The sequence below is a fragment of the Stigmatopora argus genome, chromosome 8 (assembly GCF_051989625.1).
Source record: "Stigmatopora argus isolate UIUO_Sarg chromosome 8, RoL_Sarg_1.0, whole genome shotgun sequence".
Lineage (NCBI taxonomy): Eukaryota > Metazoa > Chordata > Actinopteri > Syngnathiformes > Syngnathidae > Stigmatopora > Stigmatopora argus.
In genome coordinates, this window is record NC_135394.1 from 10,512,118 (window position 1) to 10,529,501 (window position 17,384).

At 40.9% G+C, this 17,384-nt stretch overlaps 1 protein-coding gene across 1 annotated transcript in view; it reads left to right on the forward strand.

Moving 5' to 3' along the window:
- agbl4 (AGBL carboxypeptidase 4) overlaps window positions 1-17,384 on the forward strand; it is a 212,241-nt gene that overhangs the window by 62,073 nt on the left and 132,784 nt on the right. The window contains exon 4 of the mRNA XM_077607305.1: window positions 13,832-13,926. Within this exon, the coding sequence (XP_077463431.1) occupies window positions 13,832-13,926 (95 nt within the window). The remainder of the gene's footprint in view (window positions 1-13,831; window positions 13,927-17,384) is intronic.

Below are 17,384 nucleotides of genomic sequence, written 5' to 3' on the forward strand. Positions count from 1 at the left end.
TACTTCTTTTGAATTTATACTCTGCCGGACATGACGTTACCCCCATGCACGACACGTTTTGCACCTCCATCTTCCTTAAGTAAAGTTTAATGATATCTTTCTCAAGGCTTAGTCCTCCAGCTCGTAGAATTAAGGCTCTAAAACTCCTTTATTTACTCTAATTTAGCATATTCTTTGTTTTCCAGAAACAATAACAAATGCAATTGTAGGCTATGAGTTCTACCAATAAACTGTAGAAACATCTCTAATCACCTGGAGAATATGAAAAATGAATCAGATATTATATACCTGAAAATATTATCTTAATATGATTTCAGACAAGAAAAGTTTTTTAAATTATCCCTGACCCCCACCATACTGCTCCGCCTGCCTCAGGTATACTGTCCTTTTCTGAGCTACAAAGTAACTGACCCACTTCTGAGCTTCTCTGATCACAGTTGGGAATGGATCATTGACACTGTGTGTCTTACTCTTACTCCTCTTTTCCAAAAGCAGGTGGTCAGAAAGTGCATTTAGTCATTCAGACTCCATATTCAGCCCTCTCACAAGTCTCACGTCAACAGTGTTTGTGTTAAGTGGGGACATGGCACGCTCCTACTAGTCCATCCGCTTCGTTGACGTTCCCCTCAGGCTGCTTTTGAAGCGGCTTTCATTCAATCATTTCTTTAAAAAGTTTTTTTCTCCCCCCAATGCAGTGGAAGATCACAGTTCGCATCACTGGTGCTTTCCGATTCACTGACCATTTAATCAAGCCAGTGTCCATTTTTGTGCTGCTCTTTTCAAGCCACCTTTTATTTCTCTGGGACAAGGTTGTGCCAATAGAACACTTGCACAAACCTCAGACCTAGGCCCTGATAATTCCGATAGTTTTAGAGCCTTATTCGATTCCATGTTTACTTTGATTGTCTTGCACAAAATAAAAGGTCCTTATAAATACTAATGTTTCTACGCCTAGCAATTGAAGATAACATGGTAGCATCAGAAATGACATCTGCTATCGCAAAGGCCTTAGATCAGGGGTCTCGAACTCAATTTACCTGGGGGCCGCTAGAGGCCGAGTCTGGGTGAGACTGGGCCGCATCAGGATTTCCACAAGAAAAGCACTGATAAAACATTCAGTTCTATGCTGAGAGCAGCGGAGGAGTGTGCGCGCCGAGCGGAGTGATCGGCCTCACGGCTTCTCCTCCGCCCAGCTGATTGGAGGAATGAATGAGTGAGTGAGCGAGGCACTGGACAGCCCGGCCAATGTCCCGCCCTCCAGAGCCGTATACCTCACCGTGATTGGTTCATTCAGCTCCGAACCAAAGTTCCCTCTAATTTTTTGTTGGTCTGAGCAGAAAGACAACCTCCCTGAGCGCACTGAGTACCAGTGTGAGCGACATCATCGGTCCTCGGATGATTCGCCTAAAGACGTTTCGCCGACGGACGTTTGACAGACGGGCAGGTCGCCGAATGGACGTTCCACCGAACGTTCATTCGGCCGAACGGAGGTTTCGCCGAAACGGGATTCGAACGCTCGCCCCGCCGGATGTGTGTACAAGTTTTTCAACCTCGGCCCGCGGGCCATATACGGCCCGTTAGGATTTTTAATCCGGCCCGCCGCCGGTGTTGTCCAAATTATAGTAAAAATCAATGTTCGTCTACCATCAATGGCAGTCCGGGAATAAGCACTCTTGGGCAGGCAGATGTAGCAGAACCGAGCCGTAAAATGACAGCAATCGGGTCAAATCCATCCTAAAACAGCATTTAATGATTAAATACAAATACTGGATGATATCGCGATGGAGGCAAAAAAACGTCTATAGACGTCCATTCGCCAAACGGCTCAAAATGCTCTCAAATTCGGTCAAATCCAGCTGAAAACAGCGTTTAATGATTAAATACAAATACTAGTATTTGTATTTAATCATTAAACTAACAAATACTAGTACGACCTGTCCGTCTGTCAAACGTCCGTCGGCGAAACGTCTTTAGGCGAATCATCCGGTCACGACATCATCATTGCTCGCTATCGGCACACCAGTATCACACCTGCCACAAGCAGGTGCATGTCAATGTTCCCTCTAATTTTTCATGTAAAACATGCTGTAAAACAAGAAAAACATGAGTGGACAGAGCTACTGCCACTGGCTGCCACTTAAACGGCGCCATCATGGGGAAAGGGGTAAAAAAAAAAAAAAAAAAAAAAAAAAAAAAAATCGATCTTTCATATTAAGACGGGGGCCGCAAATTATCGTCCCGCGGGCCGCAGTTGGCCCGCGGGCCGCAAGTTTGAGACCCCTGCCTTAGATATATCCCGGAGTTAGAAACGTAAAATATCAATCAGAATAAATGAAACTTTGTTCTTTTGTTTTCAGAGCTGAATTTGGACCATTTAACATATACTCTTATGCTATTCTTTTCTTTATCAGCTTTTTTTTTATTAGCCTGAAGCATTTTCCAAATCTCTCTGCTTCTCTTTTCTGCTCCTACCCACTTAGAGTTGTTACTGTAAAATCCTTTTTTCATCAGTGTGTGTTCTTTCTGTGTATGTGTCTAAATTTCTGTAGTAATCCTCTAGTCTAGGAGAAAGGAAACACAGCATCTTAAGATATCTTTCCCACAGAAGTCTGTGCTGGACTCCCCTTTGATATCCCGTGTAGTAGACATTAGTATGGCTCAGAACCATGGCGATCCTGAAGCGCCTCAGCGTTAAGAGTATTGAAAAGCCAGACCCGTATCCAACTCTTCGTTCCATTGAGTCAACTGCATAGATTCCTAGCAATGCCAGTGGCTAGAGAAACAAGTGGTCTACTCATTTGAATGGTTTTTGATTATTCATTCATTCATTTTCTGAACTGCTTATCCTCACAAGGGTCGCAGTGGGTGCTGGAGCCTACCCCAGCTGATTTTGGGCATGAGGCAGGGGACTAAATTATTGGCTAGACAATCGCAGGGCACAAGGAGACAAAAAAAATCAATCAATTGTAGCTAGGGTCAATTTAGAGTGTTCAACAAGCCTACCTTGCATTGGAATCCTGGGTTTTTCTTGTTTGAGCAGAAGATGCAAGGTTATTACTGATAATTCCTACTTCAATTACTAATTAATCATATATTTACTCATTATTCTTTCATTTATTTTCAATCAAACATTCAATGTCAAAGCCCACTGGTCATGCTTTTGCAGCCGTACCAATATAATCCTCAGAAAGTGTCAATGAACATGATTAACTGACAACTGTGAGGCATAGCATTCTCGATACCGTGCACATGATTTATGTTAATTAAATCAATTGTCACCTGGTAACGAGGCAACACCAATTTTGTCGTGTTACCATTTTTTCTGCTTTACTTTTAGGTCTTTGGTAATCCATCTGGGATATGTGCTTCTGGTTGTGTATTGATCTGTTTTTCTTCCAATCGATGATGTGTTGAGGTGTTTTCCATGCTTATCAGAATGTAATCAGTCATCTGAGGAAAAACTATCACTTTTTGTTATGCCCTATGCTCCAATGTTATTCCCTCTTTTTAAAAAGGTGGCCTTTTTTGTATGCATGTGTCTGTATTTCATTGATGTTTCAGCATTCTGCTGCTGCTGCTTTCCCCCCCAGCATTGCATAGGATTGAGGGTGCATTTCCTGATGAAAACAGTTGTGTTCTTCTGAGCCATTAGAAAGCAAAAGCCATTGTTTTTCCTGTGACTCCAAGCCATTACCCTGTTGTTTCTCTTCTCCTTATCTTCTTGTGCTTGGGTTGTGGGATGTAGTGAAGCGGTAGATGAGACTGTGTGTTGTCTATGTTTTGCAAACAAAGTAAACAGAGCTGTTTCTATTGGAGACCAAAGACGCATTCTTGATATTAAATTGGACCAGGAGGCAAATTTTCACATCTTTCACATTTTTCAGATCAATTATTTAGTTTGAATCTGAGCTGTTTTAATGGGTAAATGTGTACTAGCTTTTTAATTAAGCAACCATAATGTGCAATATTCTTAGAGAACATATGCAAAAACTGACAACAAATGAGTTATTAAAAACCATCCCAATGTTGCCAATAGACTTTTCAACGCAACCAAACCAACGGTCATCTTGAAAATTCATCGGAATAATGTGAAGACATAGTGGAAATGATTGTTCTTTTTTTTTTCTTTCATTCACCATTCATGCTCGATTTACTTCCACAGCTCTCTTTGCTTATCCAGCAAGGCTGTGAGGTTAGGACCCCCATAGACCTGCCTCTATAGTCTCAACACTGACCCATGACAGCACTATCTGCTGATTCAGCACAGCTGTCAAAGATGTGCTCGCATGTCCTTCAGTTTCTTAGTCTGAAAGGCTGTAAAATAGAAGAACACACGAGCAGTTTATTCCCTTACGACCTTGGTTTTGTTCTTTCTTTTCAAAATGATTCGGCGTGTGCCATATCAGTGTGTGCCACTATGATGACTTGTGACAAGTGTGCAGATAAATGATGTGGTGGATCTGGACTGCCCATGGTTCAGCCCTCTCACTAAGCACCCAAGTCTCCTTCATCAGCTCACACAGGACCAAAGTGACACATGGACCTCCAGAGTGTCTCTAACGATAAAGATGCCGCCACTTCAGCGCTTTAATTGGAGCTTCTGCTGTTGATGGGTGAACAGCTGTAGGATAGAGAAGGGCAGATCTATCATCTGTGCCCTGAGCACGCCGCCTAAGGTCAAATGGCAGCAGTTACAGGGGCAGGAAAACCCCCAAAGATCCTGTTTATTTATGATTGTATTGGTCTCCTCCCCCCGGCACCACCCTTCTCTCACATCTGCATATTCGCAGCTGCGTATAAAATGAATGACGATGAGAGATGGACGGGCCTCATTTGAAGGTGTGCTCTTGACTGGATGAGAAGAATGACCAGCGAGGGGCTATTTGTCTGCGTGCCCTTTTATTTGGCACAGACATTCACTCACATACACTTAGATCCCCAACTCTCCCCGCAGACATAAATCCATTATACATTTCAAAATGACTCATTTTTCTTTCTATGTTGCTCCAAGCAGTGCCGTGACACTCGACCAAGAAGTGTTTTTTCATAATTAATGCAGAATCTTCTAGAAAATAAGAACGATGACAAAACGTGGGGCTCTTTTCTAAACTAGTTGACCCCCATAGACTGCATGGGAAGGTGCATCTTGTCACAAGTCAGCTAATTGATCATGTGAAATGAGACACTTAACAAGGTATTACATAGAAATATAAATTACATTTACATATACCGTATTTTCACGACTATAAGGCGCGCATAAAAGTAAAGAAAAATCTCCAAAATAGACAGGGTGCCGTATAATCCAGTGTGCTTTATATGTGGACCAATACTAAAATTGTTATCACGATATAATAAAATAAATCAGTCGATAGGACAACTACAGAAACCAGCCCCCGACTCTACTATTTTCCTGTAGATAAAGTACTGCGCAGTGACTGCTGGGATATAGAGTTCTTAATACACCCAGTTCTTCAATACAGTTAGTATGACGGCGACCACACTAATTTGGTGCTGGCCGTCATTTCGGCTGTATTTACAAAAGAAATCCTGCCGCTAAATGTTGGCGTCAACAGAGCATTCAAAGCTAGACTGTGAACTATGTATATATATTAAATATATAATAACTCGGAGCTTGCCGTCATTCCCGGAGGCTTAAGAACTACAACCACGGGACCCGGCATTTTGGAAGACTCATTTGGGCAATTGTTTAATTCGGACACAGAAAATGAGGACTTTGATGGATTTGTGGGTGATGATGACGTGAGTAAGTTGTAAAATGTCTAAATAAAGTACAACCGAACTCAGTTTTGCTTCCGTTGCCTTTTTGGGTGTAGCGTGCAAGAACTATATTTCCCAGCAGTCACTGCACACCGGAACCCGGAAATAGGCTTCTTCTGGTAGCCAGTGCTATTGCGTTTCGATGGTCATCCATATATAATATATAATATATATGCGTCTAAAAAAACGGTGCGTGCTTTGTGTGTCTAAAATACAGAAATAGCACTCGTTACTGACACTGCGCCGTAAAATACGATGCGCCGAATAGTCGTGAAAATACGGTAATTTACTGTCTGGCAAACCTTTTTCCTCTATGATGTACTGTCAGGCCCCTTGAATTGCATTTTAACAGCCATCTTGGTTCCTTTGCTGGATTTACAAATATACATAAACAGAGGCTTTCTCAACAGACAGCTTTTAAAAACGGTTGCAAATACTGACAATGGTTATGAATTTTGAAAATGGTAATGACTTGCTGTGATTACTATCCCATTTTTTTGTCAAACATAAAAAGAGGTTTAGTTGTGTCACCATGCTCTGGTCTCATGTGCAAATGGATGAATTTGAATGATTTTGAAACAATTAAGGAAGTGAAGGGTAAGGGAATTTTGATACTCTTAGTTGTCTGTGGAGGTTTGTGTTTTCCCACTGAATAATTCCAACTGAAGCCCCGTGGAAAGCTTGTAGGAATTTCCAATTTCTTACAATTACTAGTTTGGAAAATAAATCGAATGTCTTGATTCATGGCAAAAATTGTTAAAATCAGGGAACATCTGTAGTATGCTCACGTGTTGCTGTCTTTGAAGATGCCTCAATAGAGTGGGTGAAAATGAAGATGTTTGTGCTAGATAGCCTGTCAAAGATGGCGGCCATCATTCTGACAACGCGGTTTCCCTCTAACACAACCACAATAACCTTTTAAGAGGAGCAATCTTCTCTCTGTGTCCACAAACAAATATCAGTTTTGTTTTGCACACATCATTCCATTATGGAAGCATTATTTGAGATGTTGAAATTGGAAACAGGAAGAAGTGAGGCGTAGATAGAGCAAGAGAGGGAGGAGGTGGGTACGAATGAGAGACGAGAGATTGGTTTTCATGCCTGGTAGTCCGCGAGCCTGTAAATCTCCCAGGAGCATAGTAGAAGACAGCGGAAGGTTGATAGTCATCCATCACTCCTGACAACCTCTGTACTCTGGAAGGGCCTGACAGCATAGCACAGTCCAAATCGAGCCATGTAGGCGCGGAGACAGCCTGAAACAGAAAGCCAAGAAAGAGATAAATAGAAAGAGATGCTCCCTGCAGAAATAGCGCGTTAAATGTTTCACGTTTAAAACGATTGAGCAACAGAGGTAGGGGAATGGGGCTACCAAGTTTCTCCCTGACTGAGCGGCTGGGAGGAGAACTGAGTGCCATTAGCTGATGCATAAGCAAAGCGGAGAAAGACATTATAGACGTAGAAGATAGTTTTGCGTCCTCGGTGTATTCATTTGTTCCTGTCTTGACATCTATTCCAGCACAGACATTGTTAATTCCAGAATATGGGTTAGAGCCCTATTTTTTTCTGGATTTTTAAACATTTATTTTCTCCCTGTTGTCAACTTTATACACTTCCCTCTTTTCCCATGGATCACCCTTCCCTACACCAACAACTAGTCTTGTTCACTGGCAGTTTCACCCTCAACATCTTTCAACTGATATAGTCCCTACCTCTCCTCTGGAGATAATTGATAGAAGCTAAAAAACAAACATTTGACAACTCTCCACCACAGATCGAGTGATTGGCCCACTCACATCTGGGAAACTGGTTTCCACATTTGTAAATAGAACAAGGAACAAAGGTCTGAGCATTGAACCTAACACCTTAATTTGGAGACAACTACTCCAACACCTCTACCAAACATTTCACCGACGTTTTTACTAAGACACCTGGGAAGCGATGAAATATGAAGAAATTGCAACTTGTACCTCTTTTAAAATGAAATTCAGCTGTTCAGTGGAGGTATTTCTTCCATGCTTTGAATTTATTGCTTTTCAAATAATTCCATCAGCCAATCTGATTGTGCGCTTTATCGCCAATACATATAGTATTGATATTGTTGTTTCAAGCAGGCTCTAAAAATGCACCCAGGCAACAAAAAAAAATCCAATCACCTTTTATTTGATGTGCTCCACAAAAAAAGCATGTACTGTAGGTAGTCGTTTGGTACGATTTGATATGGACATAAATCCCATAAACACTGCATTGCTGCTATAGTTTTAGAGTGGGAGCAAAAAGTTTGTGAACCATTTGTAATATTTTTTCCATAAACTGTTTGTCTAAATGGAAAAATAAACAGCCTAAATAGATCAGAATATAAATAGTAGGTTTTTTTTTTGTATTTTTTTAGCAATTTGACTTTAGAAAAGTGTGTCTGTCCAGAAATTAACAGTTCCTTACACGTGAACTTCTTGTTGTTTACTGATCTGTTTATGGTTTCTTGTTTATTTTTATTTTTAAACCTAATGAGCATTTTGCACTGTGACCTGCAGTCATCTTGGCAGGATGGTCACCCACTAACAAAAGGCTGATACCGGTTCGAAGCACAAAATAGAAACGTTTACAAATATATGTCACTATGTACACTGCTGACCACAATGTTTTGTGTACGCACACATTCACACTCATTATGAAATCACAGCATTAATATGTGATCTTGTTATAGTGCTACCGGGTTTTTGTCGGCTATGCAGTATTCAATTTTGTGATTAAAGGGAGGCGATTAAAAAAAAACACTTTAGTTGAGGTGAACTAATATTTATCACTCGGTTTTCACAACCTGCTGATTGTGTGAGTTGAGAAACATGTGTCTATAAACAAACGATTGCAGTCACAATGTTTGTGGGGCTCCGGTTTTGCGCATGTTAATCAACGTCACTAGGTGTGTGGGTGTGGATGTTTGTCTGAGTGACCTCCATCCATGTCTGGAGGGTATCAACGATTTCTGTCACTCAGTGTAAGAGACGCCCTCCCTAATTAAGGAAGTTGCTGTTGTGTATTTCCTCACAATAGTGGTCAGCGATTGCTTTTAAACTGTGGCATACCCAATGCACAAATGTTCCCTCCCCTTGTTGAACACACACACAAAGCCATGAATGCTATCTCATACCAAAGCTTTCTAATAGACTGTCACTGTGCTATCTGATATCCTTCAAAACAGCACTACTTTGAATACATCTTTTTTCTTTTCTTTTTTTTTTAGTTAGGGAGGGCAAAAAAAATTAAAAGCTGACATTTAAAAAGGCTGCTGGCCTCCACGATCAATAGCTATGAATTTCATTCTTTTTTGGCCACTGGGCATCTGAAACAAACAGTTCTTTTACATTTTTCTTGTCTATAGTATTCACTTACACTTTTTGTTCTATGTGTCTTTGTATCCATTTTGTATTTGTCGTTTTAGTTCCATTAATTAACTCTTTTGACCACCACTGAAAGATCAAATCTTGATTTCTAAAAATTAATTTTCAGCGACCACACAGTCACTCTGGTATATTATCCATGACAACACAGACACTAAGGAAAATCACATGCTCCACTCTTTATTTTGATGCATATGCAGGTCATAGTGCAGAGACAATATGACAATATAGTATGCGTAACAAATTTAAAATCAATAAAAACAAATGTTTAATCATAAAATCTGTTATTGTTGCAATGATCAATTTCAATAATTTTAGATAAAAATACACTCTTCAACTCTACACTGCTGATATTTAAAACATTGATGTGGAACTGCCACAAGATACCCATACACGAGCAAACCAGTAATGTGGTGAATCACAAAACAACATAAACATTAATTCTTTCATCTTCATCAGGACTGAGTTCATTTATAACACTTTTCCACGCTTGTAGCAATTGAGAAATCCAGACGCATCACAATCCAGGATTGTATAAAATCCCAGAGGTTCACTTACGTGTGGTGTCGGTGTGTCTGAGTGGACAGTCGTCCGGTGTCAGTGACTTCTACTTTGTGACATTGTGAGTATGGAACTCAATGAACTGTCTGTCAGTTTATGTAGAGCAGGTCCAGTCACGGTCATCTGTGCGCTCCCAGTGGGTTCGTGCCTCTTCACCTTGCCCCCCACCACCCCCTACACACACAGACATACACTTACACCCCCCACCCGCATGTCCAAGGCGACACATGCAAGACCATGACCTCCTCCTTCTCCTTCAGGGCTTTGGGTCATCCCTCAGTGTTCCCTGTCATGCTGTTATCACCACCTTGTGACCTTGCCTACTGTCACCAGACGTTACAGAAGCTTACCCGCAGCTGAGCTGCCTCGCTTGAATGAATGAAAATGCCACCCTTGGGAAACACTATAAAATGCTGCTTGTTTTTATTTGTTTCCTCAAACAGTTAGTTTCGCTTACCGGAAATATTCTACGACTCACTCAGAATTCAAAGTGTGCGTCTTAGTAGTCATTTTTACCTCAGTGTGAATTGAACTCATTAGTGAAGGGGATTCTTATGGAAACCAAGAGAATTTAGTTGAATCTAATATCAAAGGTGCAATGCACTGTAAGTAAAAGGGATGATAGACATTTGCGGGGAGATTTTGGAAAACTGACAGTTGTATAGAAATTGGCAAGATGTACTTTTTCTAGCACTGCAAGTTATTTGTTATTTCCTCGGTTTCTTCGTTATTTCATGACCGCCTCTATTTGCCTAATACAAAACTCAACATCATGTATTAATGCATACTAATGGTGCAACATTTCATTGTTGTGGAAGAACCGTATATTTACACTATGAGGTGGACAGGGGGGCTAGGGAAGATCAATGTCATACCATTTTGACAAGGTTGGGGTCAACTATATCATGTTATCTTTATTTGAACTTTCCGTGAGGTCATGGGCAGAATATCTTTTTGTTGCTTTTCTCTTCGATAGCTGCCTATGTAATGTGATGCTCGTAATGGAGATCAAATCTGTGAACTCATTTCGGCCTGAAACATTAACTCTCTCCCTCTTCCCGGATATCTTAGCATGAGCTTATAGTGCAGATCAATGGCTATCAAAAGGTCAGTGTTTGATCCTAAATGCAATTCTATCCAGAAAAAAAATCGCTGTGCTCTGCAGCCACTCTTTTTGATTATACAGACACTTTTCAGATGATTCAAATGTCTCATTTTTCTGGAAGAATCCATTTTGAAACTGGTCAATGTACTGCCACCGTGAAAGGTTAAGACATTATTGAAAATATTCACATCATGACATGTATACACTTGGTTTATTAAACTTAGTTGTAACACTTTCTCTATTAACTAGCCAATCATAGGATTGAAAAGAGATTGGGCTGAGAATTAATTAAATACATCATTTTCCCATTACTAATTGAGATTCAGTAACATCCCACTATTGATTCTTAAGGCTCTATGTAGATTAGATTGATGTGCCAGAACAAAAAGGCTGAAATCTGAACCCCCCCCCCAAAAAAATCTAACAAGAACATACTGGGAACAGTCCAGCCAGATGAAACACCAAGATAAGAAGAGAATGTACTATTGGGAATACATACAATTTCATGGAACAAAGGGCCTCACTGGCCATGATAGCTTACTATCATCCCATTTCCCCTGTTAGTTATTGCCACCAATGCTATGTATGTGTGAGTGCGGGTGTAGACACCAAACAGACACCTGTTCTATTCGTCCACTGATGCAGTGTTGCGGCAGTGGAAGGCTTTGACATGCCTCAGTAACATGACAGCTCAGACAGCAAGGATGTTAATCTCCTCTAACTGCTCCTAGCCTAATTAAATCTTCCAGGGTTGCACATGTACACGCAAGTATAGACCCCCCCACACCAACGCACTGACGTCTTACATTGGTCTTCGATGAATACGGTTTTAACGATCTGTTGAAATGACCCATCAGCGATGTGTGGGTGTGTGTGTGTACGTGTGTGTTCATGTGAATAAGCTTGGTTGAGCCGAGAGTTTTTTTTGTACTTTCTAGCAGTCGATGTAACACACTGTACTTGTTTAACACCTTGTACATCAGCATGATAATGCAAAAACTGCAAAAAATGGAGCACACAGAGCTCCCTGCACACTGTATTATATTATCTGCTCTCAATAAATGTAGTATATGGAATGAACTTAATACGGAAATTCGGGCATTCCCATGACGAGAAGTATTGACAAACATGTATTTGATATCGTGCGTGTGTGTATATAGTACATCTAAGCTCAATTCTGTAGATACTATAGAAACGTAGCTATTTAATTAGTGAAAAGTCCACACGTTTACCTAAATGGGCTGCCTTTCTTTTGAGTTTTAACAGACTGTTTTCATCTCCATTTCTTGAAGTCAATTTTTATGTCACAAGCATGTTTGCATGCTGCAGATGTCAGCCAGTACTTGCTTTCCATAAACTGTTCATTTAGTATAAGAGTCATACGAGGCTATGACCTTTTGTTAATTTCCAGTTTAATTGTAAGCTTTTAATGTATTCACAGAGCAGAGGAAAGCGCAGCCCGCCACCCATCATGCGTCTCCCATTAAACTCACTTGTCATTGTCTTCCACATCCGCCCACCCAGTTCATTTTCTTTTTCCATTAAAAGTGCTTTTTTTCACTCTTCCACCCCTTATGCATCTCTTCTGAGCCATTATCTCGCTGTCTCTTTGTCTCCCACCATTTCTTTCTATATTACTCTGGCTGCGTATCAGCCTGGCTCGCTCTCGTTGGAGGCCCGCGTGTCTGTCATCCGCCCAGCCCTGGCTTCCTCGAGTTAAACAGGGCGAATAAATAGATTACAAGCAGTAGGTAAGAGTGAAGCAAAGGAAGAAGACAATCTGAATTTGTCGCGGATATAGAATGGCGAAAGCAGTCAAAGAAAGCCTGGCGGAGTCAAAGTAATGCTGCATTTGCCTGGGGGGGAAAGGCTGAAAAGTAGCTCTCGCAACAGATGTGCGGGGCAGTAAAGTGTAATTGAAATGCCAGCAGCAATGGTCTTATCTCCCTGCAACAGGAGCCTGCTGCCAGTCTCAACATCAGTTAGATGTCATTTTAGCGAGGTCTGAATCAGCCTGCCACAATCCGCAATCCCCGTTCCTCTGATGCTAGGCGGGAGGAAAAGGGGAGGGTGAGGAGGGTGGCGAGCCTGTAATAGGATTTCAGTAGCACCCAGTTAACTTTCACCACCTAGACTTGCTTGGTAATTCGATATGCCCCATCAATAACATTCATTTACCTGCGCGCGGTATTACCGTCGTCATTCATTTGACTTTCATAAAAACAGATTTGCATATTCTTCGCTCCACAATTTTAGCTTTGCGAACAGGAAAATGTTACTCTATGTGAGTTGAGACAAACGATTCACGTCAGAGTCACACAATCACAGTAGTGAACCGTGTCGTTCTTCCTGTTTTTTTTTGTTAAATGCAACCTGGGATCAGCTGCGGAACATTGAAGCGGCCTTATCTCCCCACTATAATGCGGATGTTTGCGAGGGGGACGTGTTGTTTGTGCCTGTTGAAGATTCAATAGGATTCGGTGCAAAATATAAACACTACAGATTGGAAAATCCACAGTGGAACCTCCAAACACAATAATTTTAGTTCAAGTAAAATTCCCATCATAACAACTATAGTAACTCTGCATTTATTTGTTTTTCATAAAAATGATGCCGACCTTGCCTAACTCCCTTTTGGAACTATAATAAATGTAATTGTTGTTTTAATGTGTTTCAGTTCCAGTATTTGTTCCAGAATGTTTATTTTGATTCATTCGTTTTTTGTTTTTTTTGGGTGAGATTATGTCTTTATTCTATACTAGGTGCTATTTTCCCTTTTAAATTGCCTGCTCTCAATTACATTATGTAGTAGTGAAAAGAGAGACATTAAATATAACTACCTAATTCTTTTATTGGTTGCAGTTACATTACATCTGATGCATTTGCACAACAAAACCAATGGAAATGAAATTTTCACTATTCTCGATATGCTTATTGTTGCTTCTAGCTACAACTACAAACTACATTAACGTACTCATTTTTCTTACAGAGGGTCATTTTCAATGTGGTCAACTTCTCCAAGACTAAGAGCCTCTACAGAGATGGCATGTCTCCTGTTGTGAAGTCCACCAGCAGACCAAAATGGTAAGTCAAAAATGAAAACTATGTTATTTATTCTTTGACAACCGTAATAACAATAGCGCATCCATCCCAACCCCCCAAATATACATTCCAAAACACAACGTTCGTGCTGGTTTCACCCAAATTATACCTTCAATTCCGAATGTATGCACACACATTAGCATGTGATCCATCGGTTGCCAGTGTGATGGCTGTCTGATGTAATGTGGATGACTGATGAAAGCAGAAAAGCATTCGTACGGGTGTGTATGGATGCGGCGTCTGCCAAGCAGGCTGGTATATTCAGCGGGGCGAGGAGGGAGAACACAGTAGTGTGATGAAGTGTTGCCGTCCAAGAGGAGCCCTGACATCTGTCACTGCTTGATGGAGGGCATCCACAAAAACACCAGGCATCTGCCACCCTGAGCCGCCCACGTCTGCCTAGCCTAGCACCATGAGCGGGCCGTCCCGTGGCACGCCGGTTGCAGGCTAATGGACAGAAACGATGGGTTCCATCTCTTAGACAGGGCAGATGAAGTGCTGTCTGTAATGCTGCACTGAGCGACATGAACCCCCCTAAATCAATCCTTCCTCTGTTGTGAAAGGTGGGATGTGGTAACTTTAGGAAAATCAGAAATATTATTGTTCTATTTTGCAGTTAATCTAAAAAGTTCCCTGCAAAATGGGTTTATTTAAGGGTGTTAATATACATTTTGATGATATTTCTAGGTGATTTATGGACTATAAATTTTGCGATTTGTAAGAAAACTGGACAAAAACATTTTTTCCTCTTCCAAAGTTCTAGCATGCAGTCAATCTATGTCCCCTCAAAGTGGTCAAAATGCACCCAATGTTGCCACTTCTCTATGACTTTCCATGAGCTGGACAAAGCCTAGAAGGCTCCTAAAGTAGTAATCTTGCGTTTGACAGTTGCAGATATGGAAAAAATAAATAAATGGGGAAAAAGACTGCAAAAGCTTTACCTGTCTGATACAAATTCTCACAGGACAGGATAAAGACGCAACAGAGGGTACCGGTGATAAGGGAGAAAAAAAAATAAGACTGACAGGGAACTCGACAGAGAAGGTGAACAGAAAGTATAAGAAAGTAATATTACTAGGGTAGGTAGACAGGCAAGTGAACCAAAAAAAGATCATTCTGCCAGTCCCACCCCCATCCCTCCTATCTTTATCTTTCAAAAAAATAAAATATATCAGTCCAAAGCCAAGAGGTGAAGCCTTTATCTCCTGGCACAGGTGCCTTATGTCCCGGGGCCCCTGCAACATTGGCTCCCTGAGGCTACAGAGCTTGGCAGGCTTTTGCAAAAATTGAGCGTTTCAGGCTAGGCAATGACAGATTAATGTCCTGCTAGGCATTTACAGCTACAGGTGGAAAGATCCATCCCATATCCTTTCATCCACACCTTTCTAGACCAATACTTCACACCGTGACCCCTGAAGCTACTGTCCACGAGACATTAGGGCAACTGTGACAGTGGGATCATGGATTAAATGCAGTCTTGTGTTGTATCAGAAGAAGGGCATCATTTGGAATAGGGATCAGATTGATTTTCATTCTAGGTGTATTAAAACACCAAAGTCCTTTAGTAGTTGTAATAATAATTGCTTAATGATTTAATAAGCAAATCATATAGTACGTTTGTTTGCTGATCATAGCAGTTTATGTATTTGGGTTTTTTTGTGTGACAAACTAATGGGAACTGGCTCAGAAGGGGACACATTTCACCGTTAGAAATGCTAGTAAACTCTGAAGGTGAGGAATGGGCTTTCAGCCTGAATGATGATGAACTTGATCGCCACCAGGTAATGTGATTGTTGACTCCTGTCAGGTATAGTAGGGCCTGGACAGCAGAGTGACATACACACACATACTGGTATAAATAGGCAAAGGCAGGCAAGTCTCGGCACACAAGGACACTAAGAAAAAAAAAAAGAAACACACGAGGGAACCACTTGTTCAATGGTGTCAGTGAAAAACGGGGGCTCTCAATTATCAAATAAAACAAGCTTCAAAATGAATTATGTATATTATTCCTTGTGATCCTTAAAATCCCATACCTCTCTATAAGCCTGGCTGATATGACAAAAAAATGTTGTTGCAATAACTATCATATATTTTGTATTTTTATGAAATGGTTTTATTGTTTTTGTTGACAGAAATAATTGAATGATAATTACCATTATTGTTTTATCACCCAGGCCTAGCTCTCTATGATGAACACTAGCCAATGACTGTATGTGAAATAATTCAAGTCTGGCAGATATACCAATAATTTAAATGCAATTTGTTGTAATAATTCTATTTCATATTAATCTGATAACCCGGAACAATGACATGATACATGTTATTACTTATTAGTCTATGCAGGCAATTTACATGTCTCTTTGAGTTAAGATTCTGCCTCTCACTGTCAGTAGGTGTGAAGCTAAAAATAGCTGCAGTGTTAACTGGGCTAACGGATGAACAGTTAGAGTTGACGGTACTGGGTTGCCAAATACTTTAAAGCAGCCAAACTGGATCAAGTGCATACGTGATTTCCTTTCTTGTGTGTTGTTTCACAGGGAAGCAGCCATTAAGCAGTAGTGCTTCCCTCGGAGTCAGTCAGTGAGACAGGCAGTCAGTCCGCCATTCGGTCCGTCTGTCAGGCCAATTTTTCTTTCCTACCAAAAGTATTCCTGTAAGCGTGTGATGCAACAGCCGGATGAAATTCTATTTGGAGCTGTCTACCTCTCCGTCGGAGTACATGTTTGCAGTAATTGTTCTGTCAATCAGTGCAGCTCTGGCCTGCTGTTTCCCTTGCCACTTGTTAAACCTTGGCTGAGGCTTGAGGGTTGAGGAAGGTGATGCCGGGTGAAGGAACAAGAAGTAATACTCTCACACTGGCTCACCTTGCTTTGCCGTCTGAATTCTCCATCTTTAAGACACTTGGAGACCAATATTACCAAATTTTCCTTGGTTCTGGTGCCTTCCGAGATACCTAAAGACTTTTTGGATTGCTCTGTCTTGCTCCTGTTCTCCAAATCTTGTTTTCATAAAGGAAAATGTCCAGCCATCCATGCATTTTGTATAGCAGTTGAAGTTGCAGTCTATAGCAGTTTTTTAAAGGACACTGGCAAGCTGGAACCTATACCAGCTGACCGCGAAAGGCGGGATACACCCAAGTCATTTAAAATGAATGAATGTGGTATAGGTTGTTATCATTGTGTTACTGCTGCACTTCCTCGCGGATGTGTGAAATAGATAACATGACAATAACTTGATCAGTCTTTAATCCCTTATACACTCTGTGCTCTAGCAGGGAAAACTTTTTTAAGTCAAAACTCAGTTTGTTTGAACAATATGCGTAGCACGGGTGGTACTAGAGTACTAGATTATTAACACAGAGATTGTGTGGAATAGGCATTGTAGGGTTGTGAAGTAACATGACTGTTACAATAACTTCTGGCGGTTTTAATTAATGT